General features: G+C 42.0%; 1 protein-coding gene across 3 annotated transcripts in view; it reads left to right on the forward strand.

The window, feature by feature from the left end:
• arb2a (ARB2 cotranscriptional regulator A) overlaps positions 1–21,393 on the forward strand; it is a 154,029-nt gene that overhangs the window by 5,060 nt on the left and 127,576 nt on the right. For all 3 annotated transcript variants that reach the window (XM_030417765.1, XM_030417768.1, XM_030417766.1), the window contains exons 4-6: positions 2,628–2,728; positions 16,979–17,044; positions 18,616–18,807. In XM_030417765.1, coding sequence (XP_030273625.1) covers positions 2,628–2,728; positions 16,979–17,044; positions 18,616–18,807 — 359 coding nt within the window. The remainder of the gene's footprint in view (positions 1–2,627; positions 2,729–16,978; positions 17,045–18,615; positions 18,808–21,393) is intronic.

Below are 21,393 nucleotides of genomic sequence, written 5' to 3' on the forward strand. Positions count from 1 at the left end.
CTTTCTCCCTCTCTCTCACCACCTCTGTTCTCTGTCAGTGTCTCTACTGGCTGTCTGGCTGGCTGAGTGGGGGGACATGTTGTGTACTCTACGGCCCGTCAGTAACCTACTCAGCCTTGCCCTCCGCCTGACGGAGCATTTGCATAACCTCGCTGTGCCTAAGAACAGAGACACGGAGACTTACCCCCCCCCCCCCCCAACTCGCCACCCCCTTACCCCACCCTCAAGTCCTGGCTCAGTCTCCCATGGAGGGAGGAACACATTCAGAGACCCTCCATCCCCCTTCTGTCTCACCAATTCTCTTTTCTCTGTATCTCTATTTCTGCCTCTGCCCGGCTCAAAAGACCCGACCGAAACACAGTTTAACCACACACACACACACACACACACACACACACACACACACACACACACACACACACACACACACACACACACACACATATATACACACACACCCATACCCATCTGTATGTCTTGTCAGTTTCCACTCAGGTCTGTTTTTGAAGGATAGCATTTCACAGTCACTGTGGCTCGCGGGCATTTCTATAGCTACACCCAGGCTACCTTTGCCCAAGACAGGTGGAACAAAAATGTTAATTTGACCATGTAATGATGTGAATACAGACGAGGCTGTGTACAATAGTTTGCAGGTATCTTAATCACTGAAGATGATGGCTTCATCTTGCTAGCCCTCCAGTTTTCCATTACTGGAAATCCAAGGTTATGTACACCTAATTAAGCGGCCAAATTGAGAACAGAATGCTAATTATGACAGAAAAGAGGAGAAAAGTTGAGAAAACGTTATTCCTCTGAGAGGATGTGTTGGGGGAGGCAATGGAGCTGATCACCCCCCTAGCTCACAGACACACGTACACACACACCTCGTCTCTCCTTCCCTCGTGCCACCGACACGCACACACCCCTTCCCTTCAGTAGGATTTCATTATAGCTCCTCTCTTCCTTCTCTTAGGCAGTAGTGTTTAGATCCTCACCCCACCATGAATGCATAATTAATTTTCTTCAAGGTACTTTTTGTGCACACTGCTTTATCCTAACTTCTCGCTCGACTCCTGCTCTACCAGGCACAAGTCTGCTTTTTAATGCAACATAATGACAAACCTAGATTCAGGATTTCATGTTGTCTAACAACTAACCATGAAAGCAAATGTTGTAATACACTGTGTGTTAGCAATGTAAGATTTATCACATTGATGGGGTGAAAATGGTGGCAATTTAGAGGGAGATGAAAAAAAAGGTGCTTATGTATTCTTTTATCTTCCAAAGATATTTATTTATATCCTAGATGGGTCTCCTCACGTTGTGCAATAATTGAGAAAGTATGAGAGCCCCCTGGCTATTTGGGTTAAGTATGTGTACTTTTCAGTGGTTTAGCGCTTACGAATTCTGCAGTCATAAAGGTCAAAATTAAATTTAACACTGTTTAGTGTTTTATTGTGTTGTAGTGTCAACCGCAGGATCGATGGGCTCATTGCTAAGGTATAAACGTAGAGGTTCCACAGCCACACGAGGGTAATTGTTTATTAAGGAAGAAAGTAGTATCATTTCTGAACAGCATTTTCCTGTCTTATGACTGTTTTACATCAAATAAAACCTGGGTGTCTTAAAAACTCCTCTGCCTCCCCTGAATTATAATAAATCACTTACAAATTGTCTCAAAAAGCTTTTGTTTCTTCTCAATTCTTTTGTGCTGTAATAGTGCTGGGCTCCCTTGCAACAATTTACAGACTTAAGCCCAGTGACACTTAGTGTGTGACCACACCTGGTCCTCCTGGCTGGATCTGCTGCTGCTGCTGTGTGTGTGTGTGTGTGTGTGTGTGTGTGTGTGTGTGTGTGTGTGTGTGTGTGTGTGTGTGTGTGTGTGTGTGTGTGTGTGTGTGTGTGTGTGTGTGTGTGTGTTGGGTTTGGGGGGTTTGGGTTTGCTGGTTAGGGTGATTGGCTGATGCCCAGACAGCATCCTCAAAGGAATTGCAAGGAGCAGTTGTCGTTGTGGCTAATGCGTGCCAGGCCACCTTTCTGTGTTCATGTTCACACACACACACTCACATAACCACACACAAAACCTATGCTGAAAACCTTTCCCACACCTCTTTTAGTCTTTGCTCTTGGAGATTTCAGGTGGAGAAGGCAGGGACAGACCTGTGGCCTGTCGCCAGATTGAGCGAGGAAGGAGAGGGAGAGAGATTGACACAGTTAAAGGAGGAAGGGGAAAGGCTTTTAGAAGGATTAAAAGAGGCAGAGAGGGAAAGAGAATTTTTTGCCATGCCAGCTGTCTGGCCCTGGCCTGCCAGACTACCCAGAAGGCCGTTGGAGTCGTGACTGGACGAACGCTGCTGCATCCACATGCCTTGTACCTGCCAGATGGGGGTTGGTTGAGGCAGGGAGGGTTGGGTAAGGAATTCAAAGAACAGACAGAGCAAAAGGGAGCAAGAAAAATGAAAACAAGCCATACAAAACAAAGTGGTCAAGCTTACCTTATGTAATTTTGTAGATAACTGGGCTTTTTGTGTTCAGTCAGAAGTCTGCCTGTTTTACTAACACATAAAAGGGTATCTGTTCTTATTACAGATGTGTTTTTCCTTCTGTCATTCTGTCTTCACCCACAGATGGCCAGCTCAGACATATAAAAACTGGAGAGCCCTTTGTTTTCAATGCCAGAGAGGATCTCCACCGCTGGAACCAGAAACGCTATGAAGCTCTTGGAGAGGTAATACGTGTTTTCTCGTTTGTAGGCTTCATTCAGGTCAGCCATTTTCAGCAACTTTTGCTCAGCTACCAGGTGAATGTTCTGTTTTGAACAGCTTTTGTAACATGATGTTACAAGTAGTTGCAAAGTTTGCTGATTCTGTATGGAGCAAGCAGACTTGGCACTTTGGCCCTGATCACACACATAGATCACACACATGCTTATTGCACTGTTGTAAGACATATTCGCTCTTTGGCTTACACACAAAAACGGTACATTCCCCCATACAGTTACCAGAATTTGTTTACAGAATTTAGCCTGTGACGCCACAGTACAGGAGGCCTGACCACAAGAAACCACAACCACAAGAGTGTCACCGTGGAAAAACTGACACATTAGACTTTACACTTGGCACACAAGAATGCAGATGAACTGATGGCCTTTATTGTTCTTTGCTATAGCTTATATAATGAGTACATAGCGGGAAAAGCACGGATACTTAAAGATACCTTTGACTTCAGACTCTTTGCAATGAAATAGTTACAGCTTTAAAATCCTGTTGACACATTTATGGGGAAGTTCTTTGGTGCTCTTCTGATTTTCTGTGGTCGTCCAACTGCACTTCCATATATCCAAACATACGCCATCCTAAAGTTCACCTCTAAGGCGCTCCCTCAGTACCACAACATGCAATATGCATTAAGATAATGAGACAAATGTTCTTTTGTAATCTGTTTTTTTCTTTTATTATTTGCATCCCCCGCTATGTTGCTTTTAATTGTGTGCATTCTTTGAAGTTCAAAGCAAAGTGATAGACCCGTTTGTGGGATTACCTGGGTGTTTTTATTATTTTCTAATGCAGGTATACAGTAGCTCCTTTGAGAGCCAGCCTTCTGTGAAGGCTTTTTTCCCCTTCTTTTATTTCGCCTGCTCAGGCACTATCTACCAGCATCTAAAAAGGCTGTAGAAACAAACATTTGGTAGCATGCAAGCTGAGGCCCTGAAAGAACACACAGACATTTAAACTAACTGAACTCAGCCATCCGAGGGGGGCCAAACATTTGGAGGAAACAAATAATCATCAAGCAAGATGTATGCAAATGTTATTCATCCTGTGATTAAAAAATTGACAGAAGCATCTTCTTTAGAGAAGAAAAAAGGAAACCGTGTCAATCAGAGTTGATACGAGCTTGTGTAATGAGCACAGATACTGTATGAATTGTGCTGCAGGAGATTAACTGGCTTAGAAGAAAAGAGCTCTACCTGAATAAGCGGTTTTATTTGTCTGTTGTTTTTAGGCCACAGATGTTTCAAGAAAATGAATATTGTACCTCATACAGCTTTGCAAGAACAAATGCATTGTTTTGCTTGTAAGAAATATGCTCCAGTATAAATAGAAACAACTACTGAATTTGATGCCTTTAGTTGTAACAGTGGGTTATGCTGCTTCGTCAGCCCTTGTATATGAGTTTAAGAGCGTGCGTGTGACACAAGCATATGTATATGTTCATTTCTGTGTCCGTCTGGCTGGCACACGCAGATGTATTTGTGCTTCCCATATGCCATGTGCCATTGTCTGTCTGGACTATTCTTTCATCCTTCTCCTTCAGTTCTGCATCAGGCAGGATGAGAGACTTTGGCAGATGTCATGAGGGTAAATGTAGAATAAGTTTCTGTGCAGACAGGCCAACAACACGGCATCACACACAGTGGCCTCTGTCAACTCGCCACCTGAGACGATATGACAACTAGCCACAATTGAGTCTGAGAGCTGTGTAAGATGGCACAAGGACACTGGTGTTTTTGTTTGACCATAGCAGTGTAAATAGAAGCACATCATAATAGCCCCCTAATGTTAACTTCCCTTCTTTACTCCTCCTACCTTACTCCTTAACTCTGTAGGACTGATGGCTACTTCCTGCTATGCTACAGCCAGAGCATGTGAGCGGAGCTAAGCGACGAGAATTTCCGCTCCCCGCTTACGTGGGTGTTTGCTCCTTAGCTCCATCGCTCAAAATTATACCAGACAGCTCCGCTCAAAGACCGCTCTCTGCTCACCTAAAATTTCATTCAGCTCCGGTGAAATCGCTCCACGCTTGCTCAAATTTAAAAGAGGGAGCAATTCCTGACGTTGCACCTATATGACCTGTCTGCTTGCTTTTCGAAATATTTTACAAACTCCATCTCTCAACGAATGACCTCCGATGTAGGCTTGAAGGCACATGTGAGTCTGTGTGGACTTGTGCATGCCCTAGGTATCGGAACGGAACTGGAGTGAAACGGAACCATCGCTCTGGCCTTTGGATTAAAACCCGCTCTGCGCTCCGACTAAATTTGGCACGCTTCGCTCCGCACACGCTTCGCTCCGCACTCGCTCCGCGCTCCGCTCCGCTCACATGCCCTGGCTACAGCGCAGATGCACTCTGTAAAATGAAAATAAAACCAATGCAATCACTAATGGCCGACAATGATTTTACGAAGTTTTCCTGGGCCCATGTACTTAAATCCTTTTTACAGTTATGTGGTGAACCTCGCCCCGACCTTGCTTTTTAAGGGCTGAGTATTTTGAGGATCCCATTTCATACTCATGGTACCATCACCTGCTACCAATGAACCTGTTTACCTGTCAAATGTTCTAAACAAATATTTTTTGAGCGTTTGACAACTTTTCCCAACTTGTTTGACATGTGTTGCTAACATTAAATTAGAATAAGCATACACCTACCAACTGAATAATACCTTGAACTCACTATGCCTCTCTGCTAATTGGAATCAATGAAGTTCACATACTTATAAATTGTTACAGAAGGGTGCCACACTTGAGACAAGGACATCTATGCTGGAGAAGTCTCATGAACGCTAAACTATCTCTAATCAAAACCATGACTTTCCCAAGACTCACTGAAACGAAGCCAGTTCTTCCATGTGCTATGAAAGGGATAATCCGGGTGCAAAACCTAAGGATCTGTGCAAGACATTGATTTATGGATACAGTCTAGTCAAATTTGACCCTGAACAACTGGCTGACAACCAAAGGTGCCATAAACACCTCAGTCACCCCCAAACATTGTAATTGGAAAGGTTTTTAAACTTTAATTTATTCAGGGAGGGTTCACTCTTTTTCAAGAACACGCTAATCATATTCACAAAATCAGACATTCACACCTGGAAGCCCCTCAGCACAGTTATAATCTGCCAGCCACTGAACAGCACCACTGGAGTGGCGGAGGTTAAAGGCCTTGCTCAAGGGCACCTCAGTGGTGGTAAATGAGGTAGGGGCAAATGGTGCCTTTCACTCCAACCAGGGATTTGATCAGTGCCCCTCTAGTCACAAGCTTGGTTCTCATTCAGGCCACCACTGCCCGAAAACGTGTTCGAACCAGGATCAAATCTCCATTAGTCAGAAGTGGAGATTGCTGCTGGTGAATTTCACAAATCTTTTCTGGGGACATAGGCATATTTCACGGCATATGGCCTCCACTCAAGTAGATCTGGAATTGAAGTACTGATTAACCATTTTTGGTTCAGCCTGTGACATCCATCGACCAGGCCTAAGATAATGCACACAACACAATAGAATCGAAGCAATGGTGAATGCTAACATTGGATTCCCCCCCCAAGTCACTACCTTGTTGTCTTCTCCTGCCCCCAAAGCACATTCTGCTATACCAACCATGGTGATAACAAAGACAACTAAAAGAGAGAACAGCTTTCTCTTTCCCATCCTGAAAAAACGCTTTCTTTCTTCGAATTGTGATTATGCAAAACAGTGTACTGTAGTTATGCAGATGACAGAGAAATGTATATAACAATATCACTATGATCCCATTCTACTAGCACTGAGTAATTGGATCCAAAAAATCAGTAACTGAATATGCTCAGCTTCAGTTACTTTGACCTAAAAACCAAGGTAGAAACTTAATCAAAGTCCTATATAAATTTGAACATGCACACTAAGTTACAAAATCAGCCGACTATATGACCTTATGAATATATCTACAATTAGAGGACTTATGTCTCAACTGGATTTATAAAACTTGATGCGAACATGTGTTTATCTTCAGTAGGCCTGACTACTGAAATATATCTGTAAGATTCAGACCAGTGCTGTTTTTCCATCACGTCTGCTGGCCTAGCTCTTCTCGGTTTTGAGTCAGCACGGTAGCCTGGCGTGGCAGGGATTTGCATTTTCACCATTACTGAGCTACCTGCTTGCAGATGTGTCTTAAACCAATGACACGCTTGTCTCGATAGCCGCAGTACTATCAAATAATCACTGCTAATAAAGTGGCTCTGCTAATTCAGTTACAAACACAAAATTGCACATGATGAAACGGTAAAAAATATCGGCGCAGCTTGCTTTGACTCGGGGACAGGTTGCAAAATGCACAAGAGAGTGGATAATATCATTCCATCGCATCACTACACTGACTTCCTGTGTGTCAAAGAATTGACTTCTGTTGGTTTATAAAACACTTCATGGTTTAGCACCAGAATCATTTCTGATCTGCTTCAATGTCTGTGACAGTGTGCTTGCTGTTCAGAGTGGAAAGTAAACACCTAGAAGCAGTTTCAGTTTCTAGAATTACAAACTGTGCTGCTCCAACTTTTTTAATTGTTTAAAATCAGCTTTTTAGACCATTTTGTTTGCCATTTGCATTATGAGGTTAAGTATGGGACTATTTTTGAATATCTCTCACTGCACTGTAGCTGCACTGTAATTTTTATTCTAGTCTCTATCCGTCATAATTAATCTTCTATTTTACTTGGTTTTAATCCTTTTAATCCTGTTTACGTGTGTCGTTGTGTATTTTCTTTTAACATTGCCTTGTTTTTGTTTTTTATCTTGTCGTCACGCCTATATGTCTTATGTAAAGCACTTGTTTAAAGGAGCCTCACAAAAAAATTTACCCTGTCTGCCTTTGCCTCTGCCGATCTCTCCCTTCCTCCTTTCTTCCCTTCTGTTTCTTTATATCTTCATGGTCCTATATTTTTGTGTTGGGGACCGTGTGTGTGTTTGTGTGTCTGTGTATGTGTGTGAGTGGGTTGGGGGGTTGCGGCTGTATTGTCAGACACATCACAGCACCAGATGTCCAATTTGCACTTCAGCCTCGTCTGAATGGAGGGACGGATAGAAAAAGGGAAAACGAGGATTTCGGTGTGATGGCCTCCAAGAAAATGAAACGGGGGACAAATTTTTGGTTTAGCACGAGCAGTGAATAATTTTTCACCCCTCCTTGAAAAATAATTCTTAAGTTTTTCTTAAATTTGCTGTTGCTGTCTCTAAGAAGCTACACCTGCCCACTGCGTTCAAACACAGTGGGTCATATTTCCTTACATATAAGTGGAGGCAAATTTCTGCCTAGGCTGTGGTTCAGTGCCTAAAAAAACAAGAACTTTTACCTGTTTTCTTAGATCACAGCCTTGTAGGCCCAACTGTATTAGTAAAGCAATAAGAACATGTAAGAAAATGAATAAAAAATAAGATGGAATGACATAAGGTGCACAGAAGTGCTTTCTGAGCACCTGTTGCAGCTGGTAATCACTACTTCTCCTTGTTTTCTATTAATGACTTTTCACTGTGTCTTCCTTACCTTGCAATTTTTTATTTGTTATGGTTAGGTCCCAAAATGTAGACATTTGTTCTTGAAAAAATACTTAAAATGGTAAATCAATTATCAGAATAGTTGGTGATTAATCATTGACAACTAAGTGATTCATTAATTACTACTGTCCATTATTGAAGGCATATCTCAATTTATCTTAAAAGAAAATATAGCTCATATAAAACTATGCAAGCAGCTTGAGCCATTATTGAAAGACACAGAATGAATGGACAAGGAGGAGAGTGAGACAAAGGTGATGGTGTGTGTTCAAGGAAACTCCATATGGTGGGTACTCCATATAGCACATGTGTTTGACTGTATATGTAAAATAAAATAAAAAATCAGACTGTAAATTAATCAAATTCAACTGGTTTAATGTACTTTTGAGTGCAGTGTACTTACTTAGAACCATAAGCCTTAGGTAACACCTGATTATTAGCAGTCTCAACCACTGTATATTATTTCAAGGGTTAGTTCTAACCCTATTTCTTATTTACCCTGAGTCTACCCACTTACTGATGCCTCCGATATAGCTCTCTGTGTAGTCTGAAGCTATGGCAATAGCCTAAGGACTGACATCTATAGTTGTCTCTGGATAAGTAGGATGAATGAAGTCTGCAACTGAACTACACATTTATGTTCTGAATGCACTCTATAAAGAGTTTTATCATTGATTTAGAGGATCTTTTTCTCTGTTATTCCCATTAACCCCAGTTTGTAAATTGTTGTATTCGACTGATGCTTTTTTTTATTGTGTTCTTTTCTTCCTACTACAAGTGTAGTGACATTTTCCATCTTTGGCTCAGACAGTTATCATAATGGCTGTGTTACAGCTGTATGATGCAGTGCACCCTAATCTATCTGCGCAGTGTTGCTCAGTGCAGCAGGGTCACCTCAGCCTGTGTAGGTGTCAGTTGTAGTCTAATTCCTGTGATTTGGTGATGAATCTCTCTGATAGGAGACAAGCATAGGGTCTGGCCCAGATGGAGCTCTATTAAGCTGTTAATAAATGAGGATTCTTCTCTGCTCTGCCTGCATCTGTGGAATGGAAGGCACTCACAAATTTGTAAATACGCACACACACGCACACACACACACACACACACACACACACACACACACACACACACACACACACACACACACACACACACACAGTCAGAATATTATAATGAAGTAAAGCTAGCCAGATGGCTGAATTAGAAAGCCGTCTCTCTCTCTCTCCGTTTCTCTCTGTCTCTTCATCTCTCTCTCTCTCTATTTCTTACACTCTCTGCTGTCTCTCTGTTATCTTTTTTTCTCTTCCTGTCTCCCTCTGTTTCCACATTATGGATGCTGAGTGTAGTCATAGCGCCGACCAGCTGGCCAAGGTGTAAGGCCCTGCTGAAGTGCCCTTGAGCAAAACACGGAAGAGAATGGCAAAATAATTTCTTTGTTAATAATAAATTATGACTAGCCTATTGTATTATGTTATGCTGCCATAAACTGAGTTGATGGTAGGAACTAAAGGAGCTATATCTCAGACATAAATGCAGACATGCATAAATTAAAATATCATCTGCATGCATTTGGATGCTAGTCTCCCGACAAACAATATATGCTGTGACACGGCTTGGATGTAATACTGATCGTTTAGGAAGACCTGCAGAGTCAGTGGACAGCTGGTTGATGATTTTGTACAGTACTTTGACAGATTGATATTGCCTCAAAGAGCCACCTTACGGTACTATCCATTAAGGTTGATTCATACTGTCCATACTCACATTTCTGGAATGCCAGTTTCGTCATCTGCTAGCATTGGTGATATAAGTGGAGTCTATACATAAACGACCACACGTGTGAGCATATACTTTATATGTTCATACTGACATATGTGAAGATTGACGAGATAGCAGCTCCTTAAAAGTGAAGCAAAAACATCTTGATGACCCCCTCATGGTTGGAATCAGTATAGGTGATATATCTTTTCCCAAAATATTTTTTGTTTACATAATTTTAGGTAGTTCTTATCACTTTGATGTATAGTACTAGTATAGTACAGTATTACCTGCTCTTAGTATTCACCTGTTTCAGAGGATATTAGGGAATATAAAGAGTATCTGAAGAAATGGAGAGTTGTATCTGAAAATGCCACCATCGTCCAATGAGGATATGATTTGTTGTTTTTCCACAGAAAGCAGAAATTAAGTAGACTTTTTAGACCTTCAGATAATCAACAATTTCTAAAAAGAGATGAATTACATTTTTATGTTGTGGAAGCCTTGTAAATTAACAGTAATAAGTCATCATGGTGCAGTCATGGAGTCTTGCAGCAAGTGGGAACCCGGGAGACAGGCCCCAATACTGTACTTAAGGCATCAGGAGGCCCCATTCCAGTCGTGGGCCATTGTGTTGGGAAGCTAATGGGATCTCCCTAAAGAGAGACTATAAATGACAGCTGTCTGCCCGGATTCGCCGACTGCCATCACGTCTCCATTCCCAAAACACTTAAACACTGCTGCCACTGCTGCTGCAGCTTCTGCATAGAGCACGGAGGAGGAAGCAGACACAGTCAGACAGAAATGGTTGCAGGGAGTGGGTGAGGTGGATTAGAGTTGATGAAAGAGAAGGGAATTGGACAGGGGCTGGGGGTGTGAGGGAGGGGTGTTTGAGAAAAGGCAGGAGGGATGGTAGTTACAGCACTGGCATCTGTCGCTACCGCCGGCACCCACCGTGGCATACAGTACTTTACTTTGAATTAGACCTCTGCCGGCTTCTCAGTTAACACCTGAGGAGGTCATTACGATGCCATTAGGATGAGTAGTGCAGGGAGGGCGGTAAGAAAGTGAGAGAGGGGGTTATCTACGCTAAGTGTAAACAGTCTGTCTGTCAGTCTGTGTCTGAGAACTTTCTCTTCCCCTGGAGAGCCCTCTCTCCTCTGACAGAAAAATGACAGAGACCTCATGGGAATTACACCAGTCTCTCTCTCTTTCTCCCTCTCTCTCTCTGCCTCTCTCTGTCTTTCCCTTTGTTTCCCACGCGGACTGACAGATCACAAATTCACAACAATAGGCTCTATTTTAATACCACTTTCTGTTGGTACACCAGGCTGACTTTAAATAAACAACCTTTCTATTGCCTCATGCTCCTTCTCATTTTCGCACTCTCTCTCTCTCTTTTTGAGTATGCTTTGCTGTTGTTGCCGCTGTTGTTGTGCTGCATTGTTCGGGGGGATTTTCTTCTTTTTTTCTTTTTCTTCCTCTCCTCTATTCTCCGGAGAAGAAGGAATGCTTTCCTGGGTGCAGTCAGTGATACGGCATGGGACAGCTCTTTCAGTTTCATTATATAAACAGCTTTGATGCCTCTTCTTGCTCATTGGTTTCTATGGCTAAGTGGCTTTTGGAGGGGGCTCTGGACGAGAGAGACAAGAGGAGTGTGTATCTACACATGAATTTTGTGTGTGTGTGTGTGTGTGTGTGTGTGTGTACAGTATGTGCTGCCGCCTTGAGTATATTTGTGCACATGGCTGACACGGAGATCAGATAAACCATCGAGGCTCCACGGGCCCCAATTAGTGTTAGAAACTAGAGCCTGAAAAAATACTTTTGGGGCGGATGCTGATATTGATATTAGAAGGTAACAAATTGCTAAATCAATAGGTTGGCCAAAAGACACACATTTTTTGCAGTGATCCTTCAAAGGTGGTTATCAAATGGAAGGATAGTTTACAGTTTATCCATAAATATTGTCTAATATGACAGTAGTATAGGGCCAATAGAAACCTTTTCAAAGCAGTTTGATATAATCCCTAAGGCTGAGCTTGACCAAGAATACCAAATTTCAGCACTAAATGTCGCTCACAAGAGGAACATAATTAGAGTATAGAAGCACTACAGTCCATCAGGGCAATTGCAATACATCATGTTCTCATTTCTCCCAGCAACTCAGTTTAACTCGTAATCTAAAGTTTTTAACATGAAATATGACTTCAGCTGAGTGAAACTGGAGAAAAGATGGCAACATTTCAAGTGGTCTGGTCCTCAACACATTCCTGTTAATGTTTCTCAATAAAAGCCTTGGAAAGAGATGTCTCTGTCCACTGAAACACTTTGAGAGCCTGTAATATAAAGTAGTTGAGTTTGAATTAACAGTGTAATACAGTAACTTTCACTGGACAAATGAGAGCATCGGATCAAAACAAGGCTTCATGCTGCAGGATACAAAATCAGCATTTAACTCTAATAAGCGTTAGCATAACCTGCTCCAACTCATTAATGATCTAAGTTCTGGCACTGTGTGCACAACTCTCAGTGTTAGTACATCATAGCAAGACATAAGCACAATACCACCTGTGGAGCTGAGCTAATCGGCTATCCCCAGGCTTCTGCTAACTAGCGACATGCTGCTAGTTCTCTCCACTTTACTTTATACCTAACAAATGCCAGTTAAGCTGGCTGGCATGAACTCAAACCTGTTGAAGCACGTACACCTGACCTTACCAGCAAAACTTGAACGTACCCAATCCTAAATGACAGTAATGCACTAATACAGGAAACCTTATGAGGAATTGAATTATTCTAAATTACACCAGGTATCTTTTTCTGCTTTTAATCTCTTTAAATAAAAGTTTTCATATCCGCACATATCGAACACCATGACCACTGATACCAAAATATTTGATATGCCAATACTGTCTGATATAATCAGCTCGCCAATATATTGGCTGGGCTCTTTTAGAAATGTCTCCAAATATATTATTTAAGCTAGAAGCCTCACAAGGCTGTTAAAGGCGCTCTGGAGCTATGACTTCTGATTACTTAAAATTTGTTTTGACAAGTTTTGTTGGGTGGCTGCATTTTCAATTACTTAAAGAGACTTTTTTATGTTTGATGTTTACTTTCATTTATTAGTTGATAATTTATTTCACTACAGCTGGCATCAGATTGGCCTTAGATCTATCCCCATGGAACCGACAGCGAGCCTGATTAAACATCAGGTCATGTTTCATGGTCATCTCTATGGGCTGCTTTGAGATCATTACTCTCTTCATTGCCCTCTAAATACTTCAGTGTCTCCATTGCCATTGACCATCTTAACCTTGACCTTCCCAACTTTACTCCTTCCTCTATCCTCTGTCTCTATCCTTCTTCTTGTTCCTGTGGTGGTCTCCTTCCTCCTCGCGTCTGTTTTGTGCGTGCCCGGGAATGATCATGTCCAATGCCTTAGGTGCGGTCAGCCAAACCAGGCATGACTGTTGTAATCAGTGCAAGAGCAAACACACACACACCTGCACACACATTAACTGATACATGTGCACACATAATGTGGGAGGTCTCTCTCTGTAGTTACATATCAACTTGCAGCCACAGTGGTCTTCATTAAGACCTTGGCTTGCAGTGTGATTGAGAGTTATGAAGAGATTGTTATGGGGATGACCAGGGAGCTGATGTCACAGCCCACCCACTTCTTATCAAGGCCACATACTGTACTGTTTTCTGTCCTCATCCATCCCTCCTTCTCCTCTCAGCTGTTCGCTGCAGTGGGAGCTGGCACGGACTTCTGGCTCCTGGGGATTACTTCTCCATCTCCCCATTCATGTCTTCCTTCTTTCCTCCCACTGAGCCCTCCTCTAAGTCCCTTCCTTCCTCGCTGATCCTGCTCTTCTTGCTTCATCGCCACAATGCTTCCTCTACACAAACAAACCACAGACACAGAGGTGACCTCAGCCGCAGAAGGTCTATTTCAGACTCTCCCACGATCACTCTCACAGCCATGTAGAAAGCACGCTGTTGTTTGAGGATACATTATCATCAGACTGCCTTAGAGGACAATTGAAACTTCACTTCCCTTTTATGCGTTCTACCTTAGTGAAGGCTGATGTTGATGTTGTCTCTCTAGTCCAGAGAGAATCAGTGAGGGTTACAAGCCGTCACTCATGGCCATTGCTCTGTGGTGAAACTGTGCAGTCTGGGCCATATTCTCCACTATTTATGAAATACCAAGATAATCTAAGCTCACATTGACATTTCAGATAATGTTGCAGCCTTATCTTGTCAGCCTGAATGATAAAACATATTTGCTGCAGATACGAAGGACATTGTAAACATGTTTATGGTCATGAAACCTATTGATTTGAATTGATTTAGGTTGCTCTTTATCTCTCTCTTTCTGTCTCTCCTTCTCTCCCTTCCCCTCTCTTTTACGTGTCTTAATATTATTTGCCAAATCCACTCCTCATGCTTCTCCTATCGGCCCATGCCGACAATGAAGGCACTCAGCGTCGCTTCCTGCAGGCATTTCATTAAAGCACTAATAACACATTGGTAATTAGGTGACAAAGAGGCTTTTCTTATTGTACTGATCAGCTGCTGAGACATAGTCCTCAGAGGCCCACACAGAAGGAAGTTGGCTGTGCGAATGTGTGCACCCACGTTTGTGTGCATCAGGACATGTTTTTTATGGGTTTTATGCTTCTGTGCCGAGTCTATCCCATTTTTTGAAACAAAAAAAAAAGAAAAGAAATCAGATTTCGAGTGGAATGCTGCACTGTCCCCTTTTCAACTTTTGATCTGGATCTTGTTTACTGAAAAGGTCACTCTACATTATGCATTAAAACATACAGATGACCGCAAGCTTGGATATGAGATTCTTAGTCATAATATGATCTACAGTATCAGAGGGAATGCATTCACACAGTGAAACTCTTGCATTCTTTCTACCTTTTCTCTCTTCTCTTGTTCCCCATCAGTCTCTCTCCTTATTCTATATCAGATGGTTCTCGAGCCACCTGAGGCACTGAACAAATAACATAGTGCAAATGAAATTTCCTGTGAGGCTTATTGATGTCATTAAACACTAGCATACTGAGGCCCGGAATCATTTTAGTCTTCATCAGACTGGCTGACATTTTAGTGAATTAGCTGTTGGAGGTTCGGCGGGATGGGGTGAGGCGAGGTTGTTTTAGCTCCTCTAGATTTTTTTCTCCCCTTCACAGGGTCAAATGGTAGAATCGATCATCTCATTTGGTCCGTCTGCTGGCCTTTGATTGGCTGTCATAAGGCTAATATGTGTCTGGTGTGTAATGTTATTCTTGCATGTGGTTTTTTTAAGCAGTAAATCAAGTTAGCATCGAATGTTTCTTTGGCATTAAAGAGCATAGCAATATCTCGATTATCATGAGAATTCACATTTGACTTAAAAGCCAAAGCCCTACTTTTTTCTTAAGTTGCATTGGGTCTTTTTTTGTCGTTCTTCCTTTCTGTGTGAAAATGCCAATTCACACAATTTGAAAAGTGTTTGGAGTTAAGTCCATGTAATTTAGGGATATGCAGCATTCATTTTCCCCAAGGTTGACATTTTAGAACGGCAAACATTTTGTGTGTGCCAAAAATGACAAAAGTTTAGCAGATCATGACCCCGGGATCGCATGTTTTCCAGTTTTATCCCAGTTTTTCTTCTTTATGGTACTAATCTGATGCATTTCTTATCAAATCTTTGAAGCAAAGATTTTCTTACATCTTTCAAAGTGTTGGGAAAGATGATAACTTTTGATTGGCTTTAGATGCACACTTGTGGCTTGTGAATGTCTGTATTTTGTCAAGACTGCATGTTTTTGTTTGTTTGTTTGTTTGTTTTGCAGATGTTTTAATGACCAATACCTATTACATTTAATGTCTATTGACCTGTTTCCTGCTTTACACTAATTAGCAGTCTCTTGGCATCATGTCACTCTGTGCTGTGAGACATGACAGTCTCTGGTTGTTTGTGTTTGTCTAGCCAGTCAGTTGGTAGGTCTCGCTTTGTAGCTCTGGAATCACTGCCATTCTTTGGCTTCCTAATTCCATAAGGCCGATACTTCAGAAGCAAACCGAAGTGAGACTTCACAGCAGAGCCGGGCAGCATGTAACTCAGCTGTCCCTGTGGTCCGTCCGCCCATCATTGTATTGTCCTGACATATACAGGACAGGGAGTCTGTCATTGCACATGTTTGGGAAACATCATCACAGAGACAACAGCTCCAACACAGCTCACTGTCAGCGGTCGTGTGTCCTGTCATCTGTTATCACCACTCTGTCTTTCTCTCACAACTGATCAAAAGTGGAAATCTGTTGCACAAAACACTTCTTTCTGTTCCCAGCTAAGCAGGATGTGGGGAGAAGAAAAGAAAGAAAGAAAGAAGAAATAGGGAAAATGGAAAAGAAAGTTGTTAATGTCACTGAACCATGAAAGGCTTGGCCTGGGGTTGGAATGATTCGGTATACAAGGTTCTTTAGCGCTGTGGCTGCGGGGATAAACATAACTTACATCAGCCCTCCGCTTGTACAGGAGATTTCCTCTCCTGGCACTTACAACCTCAACACTCTAACTGCGTTGTGATTCACACACTCACACTCACACACACACGGCACAGAGTACGATTCAAAACCTTTCAAGTAGCTCATGTATACACACACACACACACACACACACACCAGAGGGCAAACAAGGGTTTTGAATAGTATTTTTTATTCTGTTTGCGAGCATGACAGTGGTTGCTATTACTTGTTCACACACACACACACACACACTGAGTTTAGTTGGCTTTTGTTGGATGGATTTGTATCAACAGCAATGTATAAATATTCATTGTATTATCAATGTAATGTTTGACTGTGTGTGTGTTCTGTGTCTTTTTTTTTATTTCCAGATCATCACTCAGTATGTTTATGAGCTGTTGGAGAAAAAGTGCAACATGACTAAAGCAATCCTGCCAGTAAGTACCCGGAATGAAAAGAGGCATTTCCTTCTTTGATTTGTGCCCTTGAAGATTAAAGGGATTATTAAATATGAAAATTGACATAAATGCTTGGGCTTCAGAGTGTGATTATGATATTGAGTGTCCTGTTTAAAAAACTAAAGAAAAGGGGATTGTGAGGAGTCAGCTCTCCTCATTCTCCACCAGTCTTTGTCTCTCTCTTTTCTATCTCACTCAGTTTCTCTCTTACTCCCTTTCTTTCTTTTACCCCCTTCTCTGCCCACATCCTTTGTGCAAAAGTGTCTCCTCAACAAATTAACTGTATTGTGACGTGTCATTTCAAAGGCGTAGAGGCGCAGCATGCTGATGCTTAATCTGTTTTGCATTCATTTGCGCGGAAGGGGACTTTCTACGCTGCCATCATGGAGTTATTCTTTGCCCAGCTCATCCAGGCTCAGAGCACACACTTGATCCCTTTTATTTGTTGTCGGAAGCATGTTTGTCTCTCTTTGCCCCCCTTTACCCCTCTATCCCTGCTTTTTCTCTGTTTATAAAAGTTGTGATCATTTTTCAGGCTCCATTTATAGGGATGTTAGGCAGCGCTGGTGTTTAGAAGCATAGCAGCGTTAGCTCCTGCGCTAACAGTGTCCATAAATCACCTAGCCGAGACTCAGCGCCTTTCATTAGCCCCCATACACTTTTACTGGTTTATCTGCCTGGCCTATTTATCTCATTATTCCTCTGGAAAATTGCTCTGTTCTGCTTTTCTGCTGCCCACCCGCCTGCTTGTATATGGCATGTGTGTGTGTGTGTGTGTGTGTGTGTGTGTGTGTGTGTGCGCGCGTGTGTGTATTAGTGTTAGTGGTGGGTCCGTCCACCTGCGTGGCATTGAACTTGTGACCGCAGATTTTAAGAAGATTAACCACAGCCAAGTATAGGGAGAGGGAATGAGGGAGCACAAGAGAATAAAGGGTAAGATTTTCTCCCCCACTCGGCTCTCTTTGTCTGCTTGGATTAAGTTCTTGCAGCTGCCACCCATGGCTTTTATGGACAGTGTTTGTCTCCTTAGAGATTCTTGCAGGCATACTTGGGAGTTATGCAAAGATGCATGGGATGTGGATGGAGCGCAAGCACACACACAAACTCACTTACTTGCTCAGCTTCCCTTCTTGTCTGTATAACTTTCTGCCTCAGTTTTAATCACACAAAGGCTGCTTTCTAATCATGATTATTGATGATTAGCGTACTGATGCATATTAGTTTTTTAATTACGAAGGCCACAGAGGAGAGGGCCATTTCTCCTAAAGCTCACGCATGTTATGTAAGAACTACTCTGAAGTTTCTCCTTATGACCATTATCGGGGCTTTTTGAAGCAGCAGAAATCAAAACTCTAATTACAAAAAAACAATTTGATCATCTTTTGCTTTTGCTGCTGTTGCATGAAAAGAGCAGAGATTAATTTTGGTCCCAATAGTCTGTGATATCAAAACATCTTCAGCAATTGAACATCACTGGGGAAAGTCTTCTTTTTTGTTAGATAAGAGAGCAACTTACATCAGTGGTAACCTGTGTTTTCCTGAATGTTTAGGTGGATGCTTCAGAAGATGAACCCACCACTTTTATCTACCTGAGCCCAGATGCCTTGTCAAACCCATCCAAGCTGCTGGTGCTGATCCAGGGCAGCGGCGTGGTGCGGGCCGGTCAGTGGGCCCGTAGACTCATCATCAACCAGGACCTGGATTCAGGGACACAAATCCCCTTCATCACCAGAGCCATGGAGGTAAGGGGCACAACAAAAAGCTATTTTGTTGGATGCTGAACTCATTTTCTGGTCTTTGATCCAAGATTTCATGTTTTTATGTTTCAATAAGAGGGGCTGAGTGAACTGAGGACACTGCACATATGATGTAAGAGGAGGGTATTATTATGTCTCTTCTTTTTCTTTTTCTGAAAGCTTTGTTTTCCTTTTGCATACAGTATACACTGTGACACATCTTTAGTATGTGCTTTTGTGGCTCTCTGAGTGAAAAAGTCATGCACTGTGCTCATCATGTGGCTGTTGGTGCCACCACTACCGCAGTGGTTAGCCTTGGTGTGACAAGTGTAACACATAGTGTTTATTTTGAAGGGCAGGCTCGAATATTTTGGTCTTTGGAAAGGCATTGTGGCACCGTCATGAGCGAAGTGTTTTGTTTTCTTGTGTTTGACTGGAGGTTTGAATGTGATTGTTGGTAATTTGTTGTTGCCGTGTGCTTTCAAAGCTGCATCGACCCAGTTCAGCTTAACTTCGTTGTGCAGTCCACATGAGTCTGGAGTGGAAAGCAAACTCTGTCCTGGGGTCATATGATAAATTATATGATGCTGAACAATTTCTGCACTCCACAGCATCATATTATCACGGAGGCAAATAACAGCAAGCAGACATCCATTCACAGGTGCCAACATAGTCTTATGCTTTGAGAGATTCTATAACTGTACAGCCCTCGACCCAGAGTTGAGGCTTTATATCGTCTTGTTAGTGAAACGAAGCATGTACCTCACCATGAAACATTAATGCTCTCGTATGATGTATGGTTCCTAAGCAGTCCTGTGTATTCATGGGTGACTGAGCTGAGAAAGAGGAATAGATAATGTAATGTAAAATATAGATTTGTTTTTCTTTCCCGGCTGTATGATCAGACTTGAGTGTATACATCTGTGTGTCAGCAAGCAAAAGGTGGCTCTGCCTGTCTTATTGCTTTCATCCCCATCCCTGTGTTCATTTGTCAGCCGGGCCACGACTACCTGTGTAATTTCATCGGCCTGCTGTTCAAATTGACTTAGGGGAGATCCTGCTCTCCCTCTCCCCCTCATTCCCTCGTTTGGTCCATCTGAATGCCATAAAGACTTTCACTGCTGTGTAAAGCCCTCTCCTGCTGTGTACAACAACAGGAGAGGTTTGAGTTGCGTGCACGTGTGTCCATGTGTGTGCTAACGGATGATTTGGCTACCCTGAGACTTTGAATTACAGTTATCCTGGCTGGTATTACAGTTGGAGAAGGCAGGGTTGTGCTGCAGAAAGCCAAAGTGACAGCTTCGATAAAGAGAACATGGTGTGTGCAGTGTGAGTGTTGCTCATTCATCATAGTAAACAAGAAATCGTGTTCTTACACCCTGACAAATCATCATCCAGGCATTTACCACACACAGGCCTTGTACTCTGTGTGTGCACTGGGAAGACAGGCACACACATTTACAGTCAATTCATGCTGTCTGCATCTATTATGGGCAAGCTCGTAGTTTATTATGTCATCCCATGAAATCTGTGTGGATGTATTTGTGAACAAACAGAAATTATAGCTGCTCTACAATCCGAAGAGATACATGTAGTTATCGATTCAGCACAGCTGTTCTTTTTGTAAATGGATCTACATTGTATACTTAAATTTACAATCCAGAAGCAAACAAGTGGTCAAACACATTTGATCAATCACTCACATAAATGACAACTTTCAGAGATGACAACTCTCTGACAAGATGGCTCTGTGAAACAGCAAAAACAGACCATGTCCATGATCAGCAGCATTACGTTATATTGAGAGTAGAATCCCAAATGTGCATGCACATGGATTAGGGTTGCAGTGATTAACTGGTTTTAAGGTGTTATGTTTTCATATTTAAGGTGATATGAAAATTAAAAACTACCCTACTGTGTCCAATTGCTTACACACTGTATTAAATTCTACCTTGTTTTGTGTATGAGTATGCACACTTTGGTGAATAAAGGGAAAAAAAAAATAAAAAAAATACCAAGAGGAGAATCTCATGATAGACCAGCAGACCACCTGTAGGACTAGCCATTATTTTTGCCAGCACAAAAAGCCTTAGCCTATGTAAAGCGACACTGGCTCACAAGAGGTTGCCACTTTTCCTCTCAACCCCACCACACAGTCAGCTGAATTTCATGGTTCGTTCCAGAGGGAAGAGGGGAATAAGCTAATCAGATAATGTTTTTAAATTTAGTATAGTACTAGTGCAGTGCCCGTAACAAAAGTGTATTCCTATAAAAAAGTGGGAGGTTAAGGAGCTTTTTCATGGATGGCCAAATGAGGCTGTGTTTGAAGGTGGGACGTCAGGGATATTTAGGTTTGTTGTGAAATCTGATATTCCAGGGTATAATTGGCTGTTTTTGACTATTTTTGATTTTGCCATTATATTTCACCTTAAAAACTATTTACTTGGTGTCATTATTTTCAGCACAACCTCACGTGTGACTGTACAGTTATTTTTTTTATTTTGACAAACTGTATTAACACAATGGACCTAAAATCACAAAAAAAACCATAAAATCTGAGTAGAAAAAGTTAGATTTTTTTACTGTGAAAAC

This window comes from Sparus aurata, chromosome 5, assembly GCF_900880675.1.
Source record: "Sparus aurata chromosome 5, fSpaAur1.1, whole genome shotgun sequence".
NCBI classification, from domain to species: Eukaryota; Metazoa; Chordata; class Actinopteri; order Spariformes; family Sparidae; genus Sparus; species Sparus aurata.